This window comes from Papio anubis, chromosome 2 (genome assembly GCF_008728515.1).
Source record: "Papio anubis isolate 15944 chromosome 2, Panubis1.0, whole genome shotgun sequence".
Lineage (NCBI taxonomy): Eukaryota > Metazoa > Chordata > Mammalia > Primates > Cercopithecidae > Papio > Papio anubis.
The window spans coordinates 100,432,696-100,456,917 of NC_044977.1; the positions used below are offsets into that span (position 1 = coordinate 100,432,696).

General features: G+C 39.0%; 1 protein-coding gene and 1 long non-coding RNA gene across 9 annotated transcripts in view; one reads left to right on the forward strand and one right to left on the reverse strand.

The window, feature by feature from the left end:
• LOC101022168 overlaps positions 1–24,222 on the forward strand; it is a 72,025-nt gene that overhangs the window by 22,311 nt on the left and 25,492 nt on the right. Inside the window, exon 3 of one of the 3 annotated variants that reach the window (XR_004181960.1) lies at positions 878–2,545. The exons of the other annotated variants lie outside the window; for them this stretch is intronic. This is a non-coding gene — a long non-coding RNA (uncharacterized LOC101022168). Of the gene's footprint in view, positions 1–877; positions 2,546–24,222 lie in introns of those variants that run through there. 3 annotated transcript variants of the gene reach the window in all.
• Positions 21,298–24,222, reverse strand: part of MYRIP (myosin VIIA and Rab interacting protein) — a 404,653-nt gene continuing 401,728 nt past the window's right edge. For all 6 annotated transcript variants that reach the window (XM_031662842.1, XM_031662839.1, XM_031662841.1 and 3 more), the window contains one exon: positions 21,298–23,476. In XM_031662842.1, coding sequence (XP_031518702.1) covers positions 23,444–23,476 — 33 coding nt within the window. In that variant the 3' untranslated portion in view covers positions 21,298–23,443. The remainder of the gene's footprint in view (positions 23,477–24,222) is intronic.

Here is a 24,222-nt window from a genome sequence, read left to right on the forward strand (position 1 = left end):
GGATAAGTATACCTGAATGATTCACAGAACTCAGGCAAATAGTAGATACATTGGATATCTGACAAGTCAAGACATAAAGGAATAATTTCATTTTTAAAAGTACATTGATTGTATTTAAAAATAATATAGTCCTTAAGATTTTCTCCAGTCTCCAGAAAACTTTTCAGGTGAAGTTTAAAGCAAAGGTTTAAAGCAAAGGTCTAATTTTTTATTCTGAAAAAGTACAATAAATACACTGCTTATGTATCCAGACCTTCTGGACACTGTGGTGTCCAGGTTAGTTAGAAAATGCCAGTAAAAATCTCAACATATTCTCATGAGACTTAATTGTTGTATTTATGTTTTATATTAGGATTGTGTGATATAAATGAAATACTTAGAACATTGTAATGTAAGAAGGATTTAATCCTTGTATTTATGACATTAAACAGAGTAGAATTCTATTACAACAAAACTGTTATGAATGTTTGCATAGGTCAAAAGTATAATCATGGTAGGTCATTAAAAGTTTGGTGATAATGAAGGCTGATAGTATCTTTTTTTTTTTGATACTGTGTCTTTTTTTTATTATTATACTATAAGTTCTCGGGTACATGTGCATAACGTGCAGGTTTGTTACATATGTATACTTGTGCCATGTTGCTGTGCTGCACCCATCAACTTGTCAGCACCCATCAACTCGTCATTTACAGGCTGATAGTATCTTTAAAGAGAAGAGATGGTGGTTGACCTAAGAGGGCAAGCTAAACATCTTCACCATAAAGCTATCTCTAATAATGTCAGAAAAGATATATTTTTGGAAGGAATAAATTCAGTGCTGGACAACTGCTTTTATTCATGTGCCATCAGTAAATCAGACATTTCTGTCCTCTTGAAGAACACAGGTGGAGATCAATCAGTGGAGGAAACTGCATTCCTAAACACTGACACCACTGGATTATTGAAGATTATGGTGTAATAGCTTCAAAATTCTGAAGGAAGATGATTGTGAATCTAAAATTCTGTATCCAGGCAAACTAATGTATAAGAAAAAAGGCAAAATAAAGGCATTTTCAAAATATGCAACAAGTCAGAAAGTTTACTTCTGCAGACAACTCCAGGAAAATAAAATATAAATCCAAGGAAGATGAAGACATGGGATAAAGGAAATATAGGTATATAAAGAAATCAGTAAAAATTGTGGTTGTATCTAAATCGTATTGTTACGTAATGAGTGTCAACTGAAATAACAGCCAGAGAGAGACTCTCTAAAATACAATGATATTTATCTGGGAAGGAGCATTGCAAGGGAATTCACATACTGTGGTAAAGTATGTGCATATTCAGGGAGATAAAGGAAGACAAAGGTTTTTAATGGAAAAATGAGAAAGATTACATAATTGTTTTGAGTTAAATTGTTCTGAGATCTTTGGCTACAAAAATTAGTTACAAGGGTGGCACCAGTCAGAAGTTGGAGAGGCAGTTGCTGGGCAGATGCCCTTTCAAAAGCATTTGTGTGTGTGTGTGTAAGGTTGTGATGGCTGTTGTGTAAGGGTGTGGTTTTTGGAGTCTTTTGTGAGAGTTCTTATTATCAGGCATTTGTATATGAGACCCCTGCTACCCCTGCTTCATGGCTTTCCCTGGCTCTGTTTCTCAAGGTTTTTAATATGAGTGACTCCATTTTGATTCTGACAACTTTCATATAAGGGTGACATACGTTACTGGTAATTTCTAGAAGAATAGGAATATGTATTTTCTAACCCAACAGAAGGCATGAAGAAAAAAAAGCAACCATAAACCATAGTAAATTAAAAATATTAAATTATAATAAAGAAGTTAAAAGTTTACAATTGTCAGTAACCACAAAAAATGTACATGTGTTATATATCTTGTATTAGAAGGCAACCTTTGTTTTATGTTAAAACTGTCTCAGAACTTCACCTCACTGCTGTTTATAAGACATGCTAAAGTCAAATAACAGCATGATTGAAAGAGGGATTGAAAAATTTATGCCAAGCAACTGCTATTGTAAAGGAGGGTGTAACAATATTATTATCAGAAAAAATGAATTCAAGGAAAATGACATTAAATAGAACAAAGAAGAATAATTCATATAGATCAAAGTCATGCTACCCCAAGAATATGCATTATAACCTTTTTTATTCCTAACAACTCAGCAGAGTTGTTACACATAAAACAAAATGGGGAGAAATAAGGGAATTTGTATTTACCATGGGGTATAATAACACCTGTTTCAGAAATGGACAGATACAGTAAACAAAAATTAACATACAGATTTTAAAAATAATATAGTGAACATGTTTGTTCCAATAGGCATATGTAAAACTTTGTACCCAATGCAAAACATACCAGCTGTTTTCAAACAACCATGACAAAATTATTTTATAAAGAGAATCTTCCACAAAATTTAAAATATAGAAATCGCATAGAACGTAGTCTCTCACCAGAATTTAATAAATTAGTTATTTTAAAAGGTAGCTACAGAGAGGCTGGAGGTGGTGGCTCACACCTATAATCCCAGCACTTTGGGAGGCCAAGGTGGTTGGATCACTTGAGGTCAGGAGTTCAAGACCAGCTTGGCAACATGGTGAGACCCCATTTCTACTAAAAATATAAAAACTAACCAGGTGCGGTGGTGCACGCCTGTGTTCCTAGCTACTTGGGAGGCTGAGGCAGAAGAATTGCTTGAATCCGGGAGGTGGAGGTTGCAGTGAGCTGAGATCACACTGCTACACTCCAGCCTGGGTGACAGAGCAAGACTGTCAAAAAAAAAAAAAAAGGGAAAATAAAAAAAAAAAAAAAGATAACTACAAGAAAATATTTACTTGGAAAATTTAAAAATTTAAAATTTAAAAAATATTCCATCTGAAGAAAGGAACCTCACCAAATTGTTTTATAGTCAAGTTTTTCAAACATCAAGGATTCTTCATTATGTAAAATGTTTCAAAGCATAGTAAAAGATGGAAAATAATGCTAAAAGCAAATATGATAAAGAAATGTGAGTATAACAACTTCTAAGTAATTATTAGATTAAATGGGAAATGTGAATATAACAACTTCTAAGTAATTATTAGATTAAATGGCAAATCAAAATTGAAATAATAAACCATATTAAGAATTTAGTTTAAAAATGAAAGGGCTGCATATTAAAACGTAGGTGATGCAGCCAAAGCAGCATTAGGGGAAAATTTGTAGGATTACATGTACTTATGAGAAAACATGAAAAATAAATGGACTATATTTTCAATTTAAAAACTAGAAAAAGAACAAGGTAAATCCAAAGAATGTGGAAAAAATAAAATAATAAAGAGAAAAGCAAACATTAAGGTTATGAAAAAAAGAGTAATCAATATAATTTGTTGATAAGTTAAAAAAGCAAATTTTGTTCTTTTAAAATGCTGTTGAAATAGACAAACTTTTGACAATTGTGATCAGGAAAAAAGAGAAGGTTTGTAAATATAACCTTGATAATAAGAAAGAGACATACTTATAGATACAAACGACTTTTTAAAAATTATAATTCTTTATAGGAATAAATTTAAGAATCGAAATGCAAAGGATGATTTTCTATAAACGCCTATAATTAATTTACAAGGTAGAAGGTAGAAAAATATTCTTCCTAAGAAAGGCACCTGGCCCAAATAGTTTTACAGTCACATTTACCAAACACTAAGGATTGTACATTAAATAAAATGTTCTAAAGCATAGAAAAAGATGGAAAGCTTTCTAATGTATTTAATAGTGCTAAAAGCAAATATGACAAAAAAGACATAGTTTACAATAGCATCAGAATAACAAATACTTAGGAGTAAATTTAGCAGAATAATTGTAAAACTTATAAAACTATAAAACATTCTTGAAAGTAATCAAATAAATGTATCACATAAATAAATGGAAATGCATCTCATGATCAGGGATTAGAAGACTTACTATTGTTAAGATGGCAGTGCTGCCAAAATTGAACTACAGTTTCATCACAATCCTTATCAAAATCCCAGTTAGCTTCTTTGCAGAACTGACAAGCTGATTCTAAAATTTATATGGAAATGTAAGAGATCTAAAATAACCAAAAGAAGAGCAAAGTTGTTGTATTCACACTTCCTGATTTCAAAACTTACTACAAAGCTACATTAGTCAAGAATGTGGTACTGAAATAAGGATAGACATCTAGGTCAATGGAATAGAACTAAGGGTCCAGAAGTAAACCCTTATTTGACTTTGGACAGGAATGACAAGAGGATTCAAAAGGGCAAAGAACAGTCTTTTCAACCAGTGGTGCTCAGTTGGAAATTAACATGCAAAAGAATGAAGTTGAAACACTGTCTCACACCATATGCAAAAAAATAATGCAAATGAATCATAGACCTAAATGTAAGAGCTAAAACTATAAAACTCTTAGAAAAAACATAGGCATAGGTGGCTCATGCCTGTAATCCCAGCACTTTAGGAGGCCAAGGCAGGTGGATCACTTGAGGTCAGGAGTTCGAGACAAGCCTGGCCAACATGATGAAACCCTGTCTCTACTAAAAATACAAACATTAGCCAGGCATGGTGGCACATGCCTGTAGTCCCAGCTACTTGGGAGGCTGAGGCCAGAGAATGGCTTGAAACAGGGAGGCGGAGGTTGTAGTGAGCCGAGATAGCGCCATTGCACTCCAGCCTAAGCAACTGAGTGAGACTCTGTCTCAAAAAAAAAGGAGGGAAAAAACGTAGGCATAAATCTTCATGACCTTAGAATAGGCAGTGGTTCCTTACATATTTCACCAAAGTACAATCAATAAACTAAGAAAGTAGATAATTATATATTAAAATTAAAAATTTTATGCTTCAAAGTATATCATCAAGAAAAAAGAACCCATGGAACATGAAGAAATATCTGCAAATCACATATCTGATAACAGAGTTGTATCTAGTATACATAAAGAACTCTTACAAGTCAGTAGTAAAAAATAGGCCAATTAAAAAATAGGCAAAATATTTGAATAGTCATTTCTCCAAAGAAGATATACAATAACCAACAAGCACATGAAGAGATGCTCATCATTAGCTCTCAGGGAAATACAAATTAAAATCACAACGACATGCCACTTCACACCCAGTAGGGTGGCTACAGTCGGACAGAAAAATAACAAGTGTTGATGAGGATGTGGAAAAAGTGAAACATTCATATGCTGCAGGTGGGAATGTAAAATGCTGTAGCCACTTTAGAAGACCATCTTTCAGACCTTCAAAAGGTTAAACAGATTTATCATATGACCCATCACCCATTAGAAATGAAAACCTTGGTGCTCACAAAAACTTGTATATGAGTGTTTATAATAGCATTATTTATAATAGCCAAAAAATGGAAATGACCCAAACATCCATCATTTTGGATAAAGTAAATGTACTATGTACATGCAATGAAATTATTCATCCATAAAAAGGGATGAAGAACTGATGCATACTACAACATGAATGACCTTTGAAAAACACTATACTAAGCGTGAAAGAATCCACTCTCAAAAGATTACATATTGTATGATTCCATTTATATGAATTGTCCAGAATAGTCCAATATATAGAGACAGAAGATACATTAGTGGTTGCGTAGGGCTGGGGATGCATTTCAGGGAAATGGGGAATGACTGCTAATGGTATGTAGTATTTTGGGGGTGATAAGAATGTTCTCAAATTGGTTGTGATGGTTATTTAGCTCTCTGAATATGCTAAAAATGATTGAATTCTACACCTAAAATGGGTAAATTATATAGTATGTGAATTATCTCAATCAAACTGTTAGAAGAAGTAAACAAAAGGGCTAAAACCCAGTTTCAGTTATTCACTACAACATATTAAATTTTGTTTTTACTTTTATTTTGATACCTTATCTTGATAAATCAGCCATGTGTTAAAATAATCTTGTTAGCCTAGAAATGCTAGGATAACTGATCATAAGTAACCATGTTAGTATAATTGTAAGTAAAAGATTCAGAATTTAATATGTAAGAATTTAAATATGAGGATTCTTCTGTTTTGGAGGAACAAAGGAGATAAATTTTCCCGTTCCTTGCACATCAAAATGACAGGTTTCTTTTTTAATTTCATTTTTTGTTTTTAGAGACAGGGTTTTACTCTGTCACCCAGGCTGGAGTGCAGTAGTGTAATCATAGCTCACTGTAGCCTTAGGATCCTGGGCTCAAGCAATCATCTTGCCTCAGCCTTCCAAGTAGCTTGGGACTACAGGAGCGTGCTGCCATGCTTGGCTAATTTTTAATTTTTTTGTAGAGATAGGGTCTCTACATGTTGCCCAGGCTGGTCTTGGACTCCTGGCTTCAAGTGATCCTCCCACCTTGGCCTCCCAAAGTGTTGGGGTTACATGCGTGAGCTACAGTGCCCAGCTTAAAATGACAGCTTTTAAAACACTAATACAACCACGGTCATTTTCAAGAGTTGCCATTGAGTTAATAAGGTTGGAGGGGCCTTGAGATTCTCAGAAGGGGAATGGAGACCTTGCATCTGTCATGTGGAGGTGAGACCCCGTGACAGTCAGTGTGGGAAAGAAAAGCAGACATTGTAGTCAATAGCCAGTTAACTATTTTGTTGATACTTTTCTCATTTTGTTGAGACTTTTCTGTAATAATTACAGACATGAAGCACCATTATATATATATTGCGAAGAGACTGATCCATCCCTCCCCCAATACACTGACAAATTAAATGACACAAGCTCTGTGGTCATCTCAATGAATGCACAAAAGCATTTGATTTTAATTGATTACCTGGTTCTGTTCTCCAAGGACACCCCACCCCCTGTTTTGTTTTTTCCCCAGTGAGGGAAGGGCCAAGGACCACAGTGTGGGAATTAAGGCTGCATTTTATATTATCTCATACAATTTCTGGAAATGAGATGACACAGAAGTTTTTGCTTCTCATTTTGGGGGTAGAGCAGTGACCTTTCCAAGTCTTAAGTTTATGCTGATATTCGGAATGTAATAATAGTTCATTTGAATTCTTTTCTTAGCTCACTTTAATATAAGAGCTACTTTATTGATTCTATTGCTCTTTTAACTGAGCCATCTTTTTTTGTATACAATATACCCACAGTCTTCCCATCAAGGTATGTAATTCCACACCAACCATGCCCTTATATTACAAGGCTGTGGAAAGCTCTGATAACAGCTATGTTGAGATGTAAACCCATGGTGCTACGTCCTCATAGAATTTTATTTAATTGATATGTACTTCATGTTTTGTTAGTTTCTTAGGCCATTGGGTCCACATTTTCAAGACTTTTAAATTTAATCTTCTTATTTTATTGGAAACAATTTCCGTACATAATGAATTTACGATGCTGGTGAAACAACCTCATCCAAGATTTAGGCTCTTTTTTTTGAAAGGATTGAATCTCATCTAAGCAAACAAACAATAAATATTCATGTGGCAGAACCGTAATAGCTTGCATTTAGTGAGTATGCACTATGTACCAGATCAGGGTTAAGTGCTTTACACGCAATATTTCGATTATTTATCTAGCCTCATTTTAAATTCGGGACCACAAATCTCAAATGGGAAGTCAGTGCCGTACGTCTTTTTTTTTTTTTTGAGATGGAGTCTCGCTCTGTCACCCAGGCTGGAGTGCAGTGGCCGGATCTCAGCTCACTGCAAGCTCCGCCTCCCGGGTTTACGCCATTCTCCTGCCTCAGCCTCCCGAGTAGCTGGGACTGCAGGCGCCCGCCACCTCGCCCGGCTAGTTTTTTGTATTTTTTTAGTAGAGACGGGGTTTCACGGGGTTAGCCAGGATGGTCTCGATCTCCTGACCTCGTGATCCGCCCGTCTCGGCCTCCCAAAGTGCTGGGATTACAGGCTTGAGCCACCGCGCCCGGCCAGTGCCGTACTTCTTACTGCACTTCCTAGAATGTCCTTTTTCTTACTCTCCACAATGATGATTTCATACATCTCTCACTTCAAAACCCAGCTTTCTCCCCTATGTTTAATCTCAGCTGATGACCTTGCTCATACTTTGTTGAGAAAATAGAAACAATCAGATAGGAACAAACATCATCCAGCCACCAAATCTCCCCGCATTTGTACCCCCACTCTCTGCTTTGTTACTTGTTGCAGTGGACAAAGTGTCCCTATTTTCCTCTTTTGCCCTCTCACGGATGTTACTCCCGTTAAGTATCCCCTCTCCTGTCTGCATTTATAATGTCCCTCTCTATATAGTATTACTTCCGTCAGGATGCGGATATTTTCTGGAATCTTGCATCTTAACAAAAGCAACAACTTCCCTTAACCTTATATCCTTTCCTTTCCAGGACCCATTTCTCTGTTCTTCTTCCAAAGAATTGTCTATAGTCACTGTCTCTAGACAGTGCTTGTGACCCACGTTTCCTCCACCCCACCAAACAGGCTTTTATCTCCACTGCTACCCAGAGCTCATTCTTGACCAAGTTGGCTTGGTCTCCATATTGTCAATCCAGTGTCATTTCACTGTCATTATTTTACTGGACCCTTTCTACAGTGTTTGACAAAGTGAACTCTTTTCTCTCGGCTTCTATGACAGGACCCTCTCTTGGTGTCCTTTCATATCATTGGTCACACAATTTCCAAGTCCTTTGCTGGCTCCTTCTCTGCCCAGCCACTGCCAGTGTGATCACTGAGACAGGAAGAAAGCCCAGAGATGGTGGTTTCTTGGAAGCCAAGGGAAGAAAGTGTGCATCCTAGAGATTGGGTTTAGGAGGGGCAGTCACCAGCAGAGGACAGTTGAACACAGTGGCCTGCCAACCTCATAGTTGTGCTCAGTGACATCATGATGTCAGGATGAGGGAGATAGAGCCAAAGTAGAGGAGGAAGCTAGTTCCAGATACTCATGAGACCAAGGAGAATCTCAAATCATTTTTGTTTTTGTTACACTGGAGGCAATAAGCCATCAGCAAGAAGGAAATGCATTGGAACTTCCCTTTGAGTTAAAAAACGTGGAAAGGAAGCTATTCTTCATCAAAAACATCTTTGAGTAAGAGAAGCAAAGGAGGACAATTATGTAAATAAAGCCAATCAGCCTTTAGAAATGAGTACTTTATGGAGACAGGGTAAGAAAACAGACTATTTTGGGTTCTTTTTGGTTCTGTATGAATTTTAGCATAGTTTTTTTCTAATTATTTGAAAAAAATGACGTTGGCAATTTGATAGGAATAGCATTAAATCTATAGATTGCTTTGGGCAGCATGGACATTTTAGCAGTGTGCATTCTTCTAATCCATGAGCATGGAATATTTTTCCATTTGTTTGTGTTGTCTCTGATTTCTTTCAGCAGTGTTTTGTAGTTCTCCTTGTAGAGATCTTTACCACCTTAGTTAGGTTTTTTTTTTGTTTTTTGGTGTGGCTGTTATAAATGGCATTGTGTTCTTGATTTGGCTCTCAGCTTGAACATTAATGATATATAGCAATGCTACTGATTTTTGTACATTGATTTTGTATCCTGAAATGTTGCTGAAGTAGTTTGTCAGGTCTAGGAACCTTTTGGTAGAGTCTTTAGGGTTTTCTAGATATAGAATCATATTGTCAGTGAAGAGAGATAATTTGACTTGATAATTCCCTTTTTCCTATTTGGATGCCTCTTATTTCTTTTTCTTGCCTAATTGTGAATTTTAGACTTTTAAAATAATAACACTCCTTAATAGAAACAAGAGAATTTGTGGAGCTATCAGTATAATGAGTTTGTAGGGCAACGACATTGCTTTTTGGAGTATAATTCCAAAATAAATAAAGGACCCCAAGCAATATAACAGACAATATCTTCAACAGAATTTTTTATGGTAACTGCAGAAAGGGATTTCATGTGGCTTTTTCTTATAGGTGATAAAGAGTGAAGACCTTCACCCTGTTACAAACAGTTGTGTATTTATCAAAGCTACCCAATTACAAAAACCAAATCTGACTTTTCAAAGTAAACAAATTATTTTCTATATAATTGCTGTAATTAACTATGGGGATATCACTGACCCATTAGCAGAAAAAACATATGGAATGAGATTTGTCTTTATGCTTGAGCTAGGATGTTATAAACTTATACATGGTTAACCATAAACTCAGTCACCATGTTGTATAGCTGGGATGCTAAGATACAAATAGTGGCAGAAATAGCACAACCAGTCCATGACCTCTTTTAATTACTCAGGATGATAATTTTAGGTATCTTTAAGGTAGCTAATTAAAAAGTATGGAGATTCCAAAATCAGTTCAAGCAACATTATTCAGCAAACTTCAGAGCAAAAGGAAGTAATTACTCTTCCCCAAATCTATTCTACTCTTTTAGTTAAGGAGCTCACTGATCCTGCAGTCCTGGGAGGAAACCTGGGGCCTTTTCACACTCTTCTTTTCTCCCCCTTCTTCTTTTTGCTTGGTCCTGAGTCTGCCTCCAATTCCCACACCTGCTTTCAGCCTCACTCTTGCCCTGGGCCTGGGTTGGGAGGTGGTTAGAGAACAAGATTATATGAAATGTTAGAAATGTTGAAGAGGAGTGGGACTTTGGGGTTTGCTGCTCAGTGCTGCCTCAGGCCTCCTCTCCCCACATTCAGTTGCAACATTCCTTGGTCCCCCGAGGTATGGCTACAGTGGCCCTGGGTGTGGCTCAGGCCACCTCTCTGGAAAGCACAGATGTCTATGTGGTGCTAACTATGTAGGTACGCGGAGGGTATGAGTTGTGGGCACATGGCTGCCTACACCTGGATTTTAAAGGATGCCCTGAAGAGCCAAGGGTCTCAGGCAGAGAACTGCCACAGGGATGTGACTATGACAGATAGCTCCACTAGGGAGATGCTTTTTGCTGTCAGGGAAGCAGGGCCACCCCTGAAACCCCAGAATTATAGAGTCACCAGTGTGCTGTTCCAGTCTAGGAGAGCTGTGGGCATGAGACTCTAATGTGTGAGAGCTGTGGTGTGGGCTGCAGCAAAGGTGTGGGTGTGGCGTTGCCTGGAGCCTTGGGGCCCCAACTCCAGTGTGCCCAGGAGTTGGGACATGGAGTTCAAGATTATTCTGGAGACTTAAGGTTTAATGTTATTTTCCCTGTTGGGATTTGGATTTACTTGAGACCAGTTACTCTTTTCTTCCTTCCTGTTTTCCTCTTTTGGAATGGGAATGTCTATCCTATGCCTGTCCACCATCGTATTTTAAAAGTCCATAACTTGTTTGATTTTACAGGTTCCCAGCTAGAGAGCAATATGCTTGAGAATGGATTGTATCTCACCCATATCTGATTTAGATGAGACTTTTGAGTTGGTGCTGGAAAAAATTAAGACTTCTGGGACTGCTGAAATGGAGTGAATGTATTTTGTATGTGAGAATGACATAAATTTGGGAGGCTAGGAGTGGAATGCTATGGTCTAAATGTTTGTCTCCCTCCAAAATTCATATGGAAACTTAATTGCCAATGCAATAATATTAATCGGGCCTTTAGAAGGTGGTTGGGTTGTGAGGGCTCTGCCCTCCTGAATGGGATTAGTGCCCTTATAAAATGGCTTGAGGGAGTCTGTTTGTCCCTTCATGCCCTTCTGCCATGTGAGGACACAGGGAGAAAGTACCATCTTGGAAGCAGAGAGTGGGCCCTTACAAGTTACTGACTCTGCTAATGCCTTGATCTTGGACTTCCCAGCCTCCAGAACCATGAGAAATACATTTCTATTAATTATAAATTACCCAGTCTAAGGTATTCTGTCATAGTATCAGGAAGAGACTGAGACATGCTATGTGTACCTCTTCTCCTCTGCTTCTTCTAGCTCCACCAATCTGCCCTTCATTGAGGTCTACTAGTAGGGAAAGTTTATTGTTTTATTTGTTGTTGTTGTATTAAGTGAAATGGTGAAGGGTTTGAGTTTTCTGTCTGGATTGATGTGTACAAGACAGAGGCTGCAATAAGGAAGCAAAGACCAGAAACCATTGATCTCTAAGTATGAATTCCTAGGCTTTTTGGAAGGACTTTGGGCTTCGCAGATAGAAATAGGGGTTTGAACCAGTGTAGGTTTGAACCAAGATTCTGAGTGCCATGAAGCCTACCCATCTCAATCACCTGGGTTATGCCAAGATTATCCTGGGACCATCATAGAGGTAACATTTGAGCTGAGCATTCTTGAAGAATTGTGTAGGATTTTCAGTATTACAGGGAGGTATTCCAAGAGACTGAAAGTAATGTGGGAGGACACAGACTTGAAAAAGGTCCTACCTTGAAAGGTTTGTGACCCTTAGAGGGCAAATTTGGCCAGGAACTCTGCCAGGAACTCTGATCCAAAATTTCTGTAGGATTACAGTGCAGCTCTGACAATGCCTGGAACAGACTTTCCAACTGCATTTAGAGTTGCCTTTTTAGTGTTAGCCAAGAAGTCTATTTCCCCTGCAATCAAGGAAGAATGGAGGCCGAGGGAAGCAGAATCCTGACTGTTTCAAGTCGAAAGGGGTGACTTACTCCTTTGTCATCAGACAGTTCAACAATTGATGGGCACCAAACTGATGTCTGGCTGAGTGACATTAGCAGAAGCTGTTGTATCCAGACAGTCAGCATTTCAACAGCTCAGAGTGATGAGCTTGGACACAGGAAAGGGAATAACAAAGTCATTTAAAGACAAAGAGGAATCTCAGCCCAGCAGACCTAAAAGAACATCCCATTCATCACCAGGGTGGCTCTACAAAGACCCAAATTACAAATAGGGTAAAAATGCTCATTCACAGAGTCTGTCCACAGTGGAGCATTCTTTACACATAGCGTATGTTTATCAGGCAAAGCATGCTTGCCCTGCCTTCTCATTTTAAAGACTGTATTTAAAAGTCTTCCTGACTTCCCAGTGGATTTGTCCTGAAATGAATGAAATAGTAGAGAATAATAAATCAGAAAGGACAGGCTCTGAAATTGCAAATTATTGTCATTACTAGGAAACAGGAAAGGGCATGTTGAAGATAGAAGTACAGTAGATAACATTTACTACTACCACTGCCTACAAGTAGCCCTCTTATCTTTGATTAAGTAATTACCACAGCGCTCACTGAATGAGGACAGCAGTTACATGCTTTATCATCCTGTCACCTCACCACCTAATGCTTCATGGTTATGGCACGTCGTGGCTCTAGGCCAGCAGTGCTCCTTGTCGTGTGAGATAGCATATAGAGAAGGTGGCTTTCACAGCCTTGAGGCTCTTAGCCTCTCAGCCCTGTCTCCCCAAACCTCCCTGAACAGTACAAGGCTGAGAACTTGGTTCACTTGAAGGAGCCATCTAGGAAGTGCCAAGGGCAGGCCAAATTGCCCTAATTGTGGCAGGGTACAGACTCTCTGGATTCATGGAAAGTCTTAATCATTAACTGACGTACAGACATTCATAGCACTTTTCCTGCACAAGTAGACTTTACAGAGATTCTTGGGTTGCTGGGCTTGTAAATTGCTGCCCCTGCCTGCCTGCCTGGTTTTGAACACTATAAACATGGAGAGAAGCAGAGCTGGATAGAGGAGGAGTCTGTTACCTCGTTCACTTGCCTCACAGTGGCACGTGGCTCTTACCTGTGTTAGCAGAAAGATTTGACTTTGGCCCATTTCAAAGAGCCATAAAGACACTTGATTGAAAAGCTCAAACCTCAAGGCAGTCCATTGGTTTATTGCTAGGCAGTAACAAGCTGTTGTCTTTTAGAACTTGAGTTAAAATAGCTGGATAGTAAGTAGACGTTCTTTCTCTGGCTTGGGGAGGAGAGTAAGGAAGACACAAGATGGACAGTTTTCACAAAAGGAATGGCACAACATATCCCAGGACTTAATCCTCTTATGAGGGTCACCAATGGCTAGGAACTGTCTGGATTACCTCCCCACCTCTGTCCTTCTATCTGCCCTTTACACATTGAATTAGGTCTAAAGAATTAGCACTGCCCCTTACAGGGGTAGGGATGGGGACAAGCTGGAGGGGGAATGTGAGTCATCAGAAGCTTGCTAGGTTTTCTAACTGGTAGATGGTCTTCAAATCTTTTAAGCCACACAACCCATCAGTAAAAACTGTTTGACAATTTACCCCTGAAATATGTGTATTTATTTATAAATTATTAGCATGTACCTACTATCAGCTATCCACATTTTTTAAATATTGGTACATCTTACTTTCAGATTAAAACAAATAAATAAAAGATCTAATATTTTCTTTTACTTGCTGCTAATTGAACATCTTCTTCGTTTTTTTTTTTTTTTTTTTTTCGAGATGGAGTCTTGCTTTGTCGCCCAGGCTGGAATGCAGTGGCGCGATCTTGGCTTACTGAAACAACCTTTGCCTCCTGGGTTCAAGCAATTCTCCTGCCTCAGCCTCCCAAATAGCTGGGACTACAGGAGTGTACCACCACCCCCAGCTAATTTTTGTGTTTTTAGGAGAGATGAGGTTTCACCACGTTGGCCAGGCTGGTCTTGAACTCCTGACCTCGATCCACCTGCCTCAGCCTCCCAAAGTATTGGGGTTACAGGCGTGAGCCACAGCGCCCGGCCTAATTGACCATCTTCTGTAACCCGTGTGTAGTCTAGACTCTGCTTTGAAAACTACTGCTCTAAGCTTTGGGTTCCTCAAGTTCCGGCTTTTTGTTGGCAAAGGATGAAGGGGAGGGATCCACTCAGAGAAAAAAGGGATCATGACTGCATGTATGAGCTGTGTTCAGAGAAATCAATAGAAAAAAATGAGTACTTCAAGCTCTCCCCTGGTTTGCCAATGATGGCGGGAGAGGGCAGTGGTATTCATGAACTCTGTGTTAACCTCTGACTGAGCCCAGAGATGGTATTTAAGATGGCACAGCTCGACTAAGCCAAAGTTGATGCTGTGTTTCATTGGGCGTTATGGGTCCTCAAAGTCTGGAAATATGTGGGCCTATACCAGACTCTGGGGAGCAGATTCCTGGACCACTCATTACTACCTGGGGTTATGTCACCCTCTCTAAACAAGGAGTAAAGGTAAAGTAGAGGTTGGCGGAGCCTCCGAATCCTTCATCTTGGTGTTGTGATTTCCCCCCACATTTCAGTGTTGTGGGATCCTCACCCCCAATCCCAGGATGGGCATGAGAGAGACTGCTCCCCTGCTGTGCATGATCTTCATGCAGTTCAGTCACCTGGACAGAGGTAACCACAGCCTAGAGCCAGGACCACCACAGCCACGGGAGGTGAACCAAACTCATTTCAAGCACCTGCTCTGTGCCAATCTCTGTGTGCGAAAAATGGAACCCAGTTCCTTAAGAAGCTCTTGGGCCAGTGCAGGAGAAAGATGTGCAAACACACACATGGAGTGCAGGGGAGGTCTTAGTTTGGGTTTTTCTCCCAAAGCAGACTGAGTCAAATTGTTCATTTGGAAAGTAATCCTAGGAAAAATACTGAGGGCAGGTGAAGTGAAAGAAGGAAGGGAGGAAAAGTCACAAAAGAGGCATCAATGAACAGGCTATCACTGTGGGCAACTGGGCCTCCATCCCTCAGGGGATCCCTTGAGGAACTCTGTTGAACCTTCCTGCTCAAAGTGTGGCCAGCAACATTGGCATCACCTGGGAGCTTGTTAGAAGTGCAGCATCTTAGGCTGTACCCCAGACCTACTGAATCAGAAGTTGTTTGCACATTAAAGTTTGAGAAACACTGCCTTAAATCTTTCATCTTTGCCAAACATAACAACTTTGATATAAAACATTTTTTAAAAACTACTTTAGGACTTGGTTCTACTAAACTGGATACTTCTGATAACTTTTTTGAGGTTTCCAATATTTGAAGTGCATATTAAAGTTTTTTTCAGCCTGTAGAAAGCTATTTAAAATGCAACTGCATTTACCTGCACTTTATCATAATTACAACTCCACTGCAGAGACAGAAGGCTCGCGCAGCCAACTGTTCTGTAAAATGCTAATTGTGTATGGGAAGTACTTTCCCTCAGAGAAAAATAGAGCGGCTGTCATGTAAGAAGTTATTTTTAAAGAAATACACCAAATGTCTCCTGTACTTTAATGTTTTATCAAAATTTCAGTGAATAGAATACCCTTTGTGAAAGATCAATACACATAACTGGGATGTAGCTGGACTGTCTTTACTGTCTTACATTTCTTGCCATCTGATGGGAATGGCTGTGGGTGGGAAGATGAGGAAGTCAGGAATTCTGGCCAGGAAATGCCTGCCTGGAGAGGATTTCACATGGTCTACTGATGTTGTTCTCATTAATCTCCCACTCCTGATCTGTGTCTGACCGTTTAAATGTTAGCTTGTTTGCTGTTAATGTTTAGCAAACATTATTGTGCCAGGCACACTAATGGTAGTTGTCAGCATAAAATAAGCAATAGAGAGACTGACTTACCAAAGCAGAGAGTTTATTTGGGAATAGCAGGAGATTGCAATCCAAGATGTACATGCTATGATGGATCATAGGTACATCCAAGGGGTTTGGGGAAAGGGGAAAGCTTTTAAAGACACAAAGGAGAAGCCCACATAGGCTGTTTTGAAACAAGGACCATTGGTTATGGGGCTTGTTGCAGGAGTTGGCATTAACTTTTTGGTGGAGACAGCTGGTGTCAGGCAAGTGTCCTTGAGCAAGCGGCTTAACTGGATTACTGCTTTATATATTAACAGACTCAAATATGTTTAGCTTTTTGATATGGCATGAAAATGAGATGCTGAAGTATATATACTTTAAAACTTGTGTTCAGCAATAATGTTTCAGTGTTTTACCTTACTTGGAAATGATCTAGATTTAAAATTTAACTTAGAAAAATTCAAAGGTTATGGCTACCGAAGAAATTTGGGACACTTTTAAAAGTAGACATATTTTAAAATATAATGATTGTTAAAAAGTACATATATAAACTTTTATTTCAGTTATATCTCTTTAATTCACTCATTCTTAACAATTATGCTTGGAATACTCATGAAAATTACATAAGACATGAGACAAAGCTGCCGTCACCTCAAGTTATTTTCCTATTATCCGTTTTGACAGCACATGCATGTCAGGCAGTCATGACAAAGCAAGAACCCTAAAGTTAAGTACATGAGTATTGTTGACAGCTCAGAAGACACAAAAGTTCTCATTAAACTGACAATATTAAGCAAGTCTTGTTACAGATTTACTTAAGTCATGTAAACCTGAAAAGCATTTAGGTTAGTTCCTATATTTCTAGGAATTTTAGGTATACTCATTCATCTCTAAGCCAATTTGAATAAAGCCTTTACTATTTGTAAAGACCTTTACAATTTTTCATTTGCTCAATATTCAAATAGTCAAAAATCACGCCAACAAAGAAGAAAGTGGACAGGGGGCAGAGCATATAAAGTTAGCAAGGCTTTTAGAAAAGGAATTTCAGTTGACTAAGATGTTCCCATGGGAGAAGCAAGATTTAATAGAACAGAGGGGCCTTAAAAAATGTATGCAAAGCCTGAATATTAGCTTCCAATTGACTTCTGGCCATAGAGTTCCTTAAAAAAATCCTCCTTGGCCGGGCCCAGTGGCTCATGCCTGTAATCCCAGCACTTTGGGAGGCCGAGGTGGGCGGATCACGAGGTCAGGAGATCGAGACCATCCTGGCTAACATGGTGAAACCCCGTCTCTACTAAAAATACAACAACAAAAAAAACAGCTGGGTGTGGTGGTGGGCGCTTGTAGTCCTAGCTACTCGGGAGGCTGAGGCAGGAGAATGGTGTGAACCCAGGAGGCGGAGCTTGCAATGAGCCGAGATTGCACCACTGCACTCCAGCCTGGGTGACAGAACGAGACTCCGTCTCAAAAAACAAAAAAACAAAAAACAAAACAAACAAACAAAATATATATATATATTTATATATATGTATATACATACTCCTCAAATATCTTACTATCAGGTTTCATCTGTGACAAACAGCAAATATTCCTGGCAGTATTGAACTTTTTTGTTTCCTTTCTGAGTATACAGCTTAGGAGAGAAAGCCAAACAAGCAAACGGTTCAATTCTGAACCAAAGATGTAATTCAAACTCATTCTTACAAACGTTTTTCTCTTGAGAAGCTCTGCATTTCAGTTTTATGCTGCAAAGGATAGGCTGTGAGTGGATATGTGTATGACAATCTTGGTCTATAATCCTACACAAATTTTATTTGGATTAATGGTGGAGGAGTCAGTCTAGTCAGACACATTGTCTTTCTGAGAGCCTCGCAAGAGTTACTTTTATAGATAGAAATGATGTGTGGTTAGCATACTATTTTATGCAAATGGTGGCTTCCTCATCAAGTGTAATGCATCTTTTATTCCTTAAGAACAGATACTTTAATGGTTGAAGCTGCTATATATTTACTCAGTCCTTCACAGCTTGGTTGTTGAAGACCAAGAATAATTTCCCCCCCTTTCCTATTTATTTTAAATAGGCAGTATGTTCCTATGACTCAAAACTTAAATGGTACAAAAAGGTCTATGGTGAAAAATTTCCCTTTCACCTCAAGCCACTATCAAAGAGAAATTACACTGGATACTTGTTAAAAATGGCAAGACAGATTTTATTTGAGCGACTGCAATGGGGAAGAGAGACTTCAGCATATAACCAAAGTCAACTCTGAATATAGCAAGGGTAGCTGGGTATGTTTAGCCAATGGACTTGGTGAGGAAATCAGTGGATAGAAAATTATTAAGAGGAACTTGATTAGATATTAAGGGTGGGGGTTCTCACTAAACTGACTTGCTAAACGTGTGTTGGCAGGCCAAGGACAAGGCCTAGTTGAGAAGAGGACTCAAAGAAGCCTGAATAATTTGGTCAAGGAGGGAGTCCTTGTCACCAGCCAGCAGTGTTCCTTTCTGTGGACAACCACTAATACTGTATTTATTTTGTTTTAATAACATCAGGTATTTTCTTTATATTAAATTATGTTAGGAAAAGTCTCATTTCAACCAGATGTGATCCAGTCTTACTATTTGTTTAGGTTCTAGAAAATGCTGCCCTATTCACCAATTCCATTTAGGGCCTCATTTTCTTGGGTATAAAGTGGGATTGCTGTGAGCTTCCTCAGAGATTGTAAAGATATAATTGATGTATAAGGACTCAGCAGCGCCTGGCACATGGCAGGCATCTAATGATTGAGATTGCCCTTCCTCCCTTTCCCTGTTGCCAAATGGGCTATTTTCCCAACTTTTTTTGGGCCTCTTGTTTGAACCACAAATTTTGGTGCCCTAGCAGTCCTTGGTGCTTGTGATGGATATCTGTTTCCCTGCCATCTGTCTTTGTCTGACAAGCTGCATGTGAGTTCATGCTGCCCACATGCTCTGCACCTCCATTCCATGCTGCAGCCCAGCAGCAGTGTCTACAACCTGAGATTTCCTAAGTGAATATTCTCAACTTACTCCATACTTTGAAAAAATAGCTTTACCTGTGCCACATGACATTGCTAGTTGTGGTTCACTATGTGCTTTAAACACTAATTATCCTGGAAGTTGAATATGGAATATTACTTGAATATATACAGTGAGAGCACTGTAGCTAGTGTTTGGCTGGGTTGTTGCTCCATGAAGGATACATTCTTAGATTCCTCTTTGCCTAGCAGTGCAGTTAGAGACAATCCCTTCTTTTGAGTGGAGGGGAAAAGGTTGGGCTTTACAGTTTTGATGAAGCTTCCTTTAAATCCTGACTCCCTGGCTTTCAGCTTTTCCAAGCATTAGTTTCCCTAGGGTAACCCAGGTGCAGGGGAAGTCTCTTAAAGCAAGTTGTTTCCCCTCCACCTTGCTCCTAGGTCAGAGGTTCTCAAAGTGTGCTCCCTAGATCAGCAGCATCAATATCACCTGAAGTTTTTTAGAAATGCAAATGAGAAACATTGAGGTGGAGGCCAGGTGCAGTGGCTCATGCCTGTAATCCCAGCACTTCGGGAGGCCGAGGCAGGCAGATCGCTTGAGGTCAGGAGTTCAAGACCACCCTGGCCAACATGGTGAAACCTCGTGCCTACTAAAAATACAAAAATTAGTTGGATGTGGTGGTAGGCACCTGTAATCCCAGCTACTCGGGAGGCTGAGGCGGGAGAATTGTTTGAACCTGGGAAGCAGAGGTTGCAATGAGCTGAGATTGTGCCACTGCACTCCAGCCTGGGTGACAGAGAGAGACACCATCTCAAACAAAACAAAACAGAAACCAGAAACATTGAGGTGGAGCCCAGCAATTTGTCTTTCAACAAGCTGGAATGTTTGTTGTTTCAGAGACTCCTTCAACAAGAATCTTTGGAAAGATGATTCTGATGCACACTCATGTTGGGATACTGGCTTTACTGCATAAAGCCACCAGGCAGAGGCTCTTGGCTTCTGTTAATATTTTTATATACTCATTTATTTTAGGTTAGTAGAAGGTTCGTATTCCTATTTGGGGATGACAGGGGTCAGTGTCTGGCTTGAGTGCTCTGGGCATGGCAGCCTCAGAGATGCAACAACCTCCACTGAGCTTGCAAAAGACTGAGAGAGTCACTGCTTCCTGCTCAACTACACAGTCCCCCTGGAGGTTGACAGGGGCTTCTCCATTTCTGTCCCAGTTTACCTCTAGCTAACTCAGTGTTCTCAACCTTACCACTATTGACATTTTGGGTTAATCTTTGTTGTAGGGGGCTGCTATAGTTTGAATGTCTCCCAAAGTTCATGTGTTAGAAACTTAATCCCCAATGCAATAGTATTGAAAGGTGAGAACTTTAAGAGAGTTTAGGTCATGAGGGCTCTGCCTTATGAATGGATTAACATTGTTATCATAGGAGTAGGTTCATTATTGCAAGAGTGTGTTTGTTATAAAAGTGAGTTTGGCGTTCTCTTGCTCTCTCTCATGCATGCTTTCTTACCCTTCTGCCTTCTGCCATGGGATGACACAGCAAGAAGGCCCTTGCCAGATGCAGGCTCTTTGACCTTAGAATTCCCAGTTTCCAGAACTATAGGAAATAAAATTTTTTCTTTATACATCACCCAGTCTGTGTTATTCTGTTATAGCAACACAAAATGGATTAAGACAGGGGCTGTCCTATGCATTATAGGATGTTTAGCAGTATTCCTGTTTTCTGCCCACTAGATGCCAGTGGCAGCACACCCTTAGTTATTACAATCAAAAATGTCTCCAGACATTGTCAAATATTCTCTGAGGGTCAAAAATCACTCTGTACCTCCCTTTGAGAACGACTGGTCTTATGTGGGTGACCACTTGAGTGGAGGTGGTCACTGGGAAATTTTGTCTGGAGGGGAGAGCAGTGTAACTGGAAGGAAAGTTTTGAATCTTGGCCCCTCCAATTACTAGCCACATGACTTCTTTCCCTGTTCCCTACTCACTCCTAGTCTCCCTTAACCAAAAAATTGCACACACACAATCTTTATTTTCATAAATGACTTTTACTTATCATTTCTCTTGACAGTAATTCTTGGCAATGTGCATATAACATGAAGGGAAGCATAACTTTCAGAAGTCATCAAAGATATTATCCTGTTGTCCTCATTTTCTTAAACCATTAAAATATTTTCATTTATAAAAATTAATCTAAATATAAATATTGACACTAAAGATCAAAATCACTTGATGACAAAATAATTCTTCTGGAACTATAACATATGCGTATGGTTTTTAATAGTAAATTAAATCTTTGCACTTATTTGGCACAAGGAAACCTTTATAAAAGTTCAAATGCCACACAGCAGGCTGCTTATTCTTCTTTTTTGTTGTTTTTTGTTTGCAAGGCTTACACAGTACACATTTTTGTCAAAGAAAACTGAATATTTTTAACACTGTAACACAACAATAGTTGCTTTTCATGCCTGTTAAAGAAAACGTTCTATTTGGAAGTCAAATCTTTTTTTGTTGTGTTTTTAAAATTTGTTTTTGTTTTGCTTTGAATCACACCAACAGAACAAAAAGCCGAAGATTTACTTATTTCAAAGGAGTCATTTCTGTTAGATGACACATAACACAGCATCAGCAAGGAGTATTATTGGAAGATAACGTAGACCCCCATCAGGAGTGGATCATAGCACACAAATCAGCAGAAAATCAGATCTGGAAATGCACATAGCAGCAAAAAAACGTAGAGGTTGAAAACAACAGAGTTAGGCTTTTGTGATGCATTCCAATCATAATTAGCATAAAGGTGTGGCTTTGGCAAATTAATCTCTCTGGCCTTCAGTTATTAAATTTGAAACATGGGAAAACTTATTGAATAAGGTTGCCATAAGGATTAAAAGGAGAAGAACATTGCCTCCTTCAGAGCAGGCACTTAACACACATTCATCATAACTCTTCTCTTGCCTCCTTTCTTTTACCTTCCTAAGATTCAGACTGTATCAGGAACAAACATAAAAGAAGGTTGTTAGTGCCCAATTAATTGAGTGAAAGTTCAGTTCTATTTGCTTTTATAAACACTCTAAATAGTCATGCATTTGATATGGGTTCAAAGAAACCACAGACATGGAGTTAGAGTCAACTCTTGTGTCCATTAAATGCACAGTTTGTCCTTGAATTTTTTATACCTATAAATTATCTAAGGCTATTCCCTAATCATTTTTATCTTTAAGGTCATTTTACTACTTTGCTGAATATTTATTGGGAAGTAAATTTGGAGGACAAAATTTTTCTCATGTGGTCTTTCTCTGTGGTAATTCATTTACCTAAACTTTGTTTAGATGTGATCATTGCTAAACCACATCATGTTGATTCTGGACAGTGCCCTAAAGTTGAGCCAATGATGGTCTTTCTCAAGCCCCTTTCCCCTTCAGTTTTGGGAAACTGTCAGTAAGCCCATGGAAGAACCCTAAATTCTTAATGAGACACTGTTTCAGATAGACCTGGGCATGGCATGAGTGAGTCAGAACTTCTCATCCTGTGGCTTGTGATTGCAAAGCAATGGGAATGACTGGTAGTGTGGTAGGCTGAGATTTTAGTAGGAAGGAGGTGGCTGAAGGGAGACCTGCAGTCTTGACAGTTGAGCAATCCCCAAATTAGACTGTCCCTAGTGTTCACTGCATGGACTTGCTTTTCCCTCAGGATTTGCAAGACAAAGATGCTTGTGAGAGATTAATAAGCATTAATGATGGATTAAATAATAATTCCCACCTTCCTCCCTCCACCCCCCTCCAACAGTTTTCTTTTGGAAAAATTGTTGACATGGAATACTAGCTGAATCAAAGGGATAAAAAAAAAAAGATCTTAAAGTCAACACACAGTAGCAAAGCAAACAGGGAAAATATGTATCTTAAACATGGAGCTCTGCTGTTGGAAGCCAGTGTCTTGGTTTTCTGTCTTGGATTCCCCTGGGAGCCTAAGGCAGAGAGTGGGCAAGACCGCAATGCTGAAGTCTGAGACAGCTTTCTGGATGAGGTATCAGGACAGCCCTGTGCAATGGTGCACTGTGGCCTCCCCAGGCCTTCTCCTCAGGTGGAAATCCATACAGTACTCGATGGCTGTTGGGTCAAGGCACTGTCGTGTACGGCCGGAGGCAGTGAGTCACTGGCAGTGGAATTCCATGGTGTCAGTACATCACAGCTGACTCCAGAGCAGGCTCCTGAGGGGAGACATTGAACACACTCTCATCAGCCACTTGGGAAGACTGAGAATAAACAATGAAAAATAATGTTTGCTGCTTTTTAAAAGCTATTCATGCTTATTGACCAGTTAGATGTTTCACAACATTTAGAAAGTGATGTCATTTTTAAATGCATACTTCTTAATCCACCTGAAATTAATTTTGGTATTTGGAATAAGGTAATTATCGAATATGCCTTCTTTCTCACTACCATCCCAATGTCCAGTATTGCAAGTACAGTGTTCTTGTTTGTTTAATAATCCATACCTTCTTTACTAGTTTCTAAATCTTTTACAAAGATAATATAACACATTCTCATATGTGGCTGTATCTATTTCTGGGCTATTTTATTTCATTAATGATCAGTTTCATTTCAGCTTTTAATTTGTTTTAAAATCTGGGAGGAAAATCTCTGTAATTTTGCAAAATGCTTTTGTCTATTCTTTCTATTATTACATGAACTTTAATTCAAGGAAAATTTCACCGAGTTTTTTTAATGAAAATTGGATTAAGTTACAGATTAATTTGGGAAGAAATGACTTTTCTTACTGAACTGTTGATGTGATTTATTAAAATCCACTTATGCCTAGTGTTCCATTATTGGAACGCTAAGCGTGTGGGAGTTATTTGTATCCTACTGCTAAAGGTCATCACCAAGGTCTGATTTTTCACTCATGCGAAAATTTAAAAAACTACAACCTCCAGCATAAATGGGATTGATATCA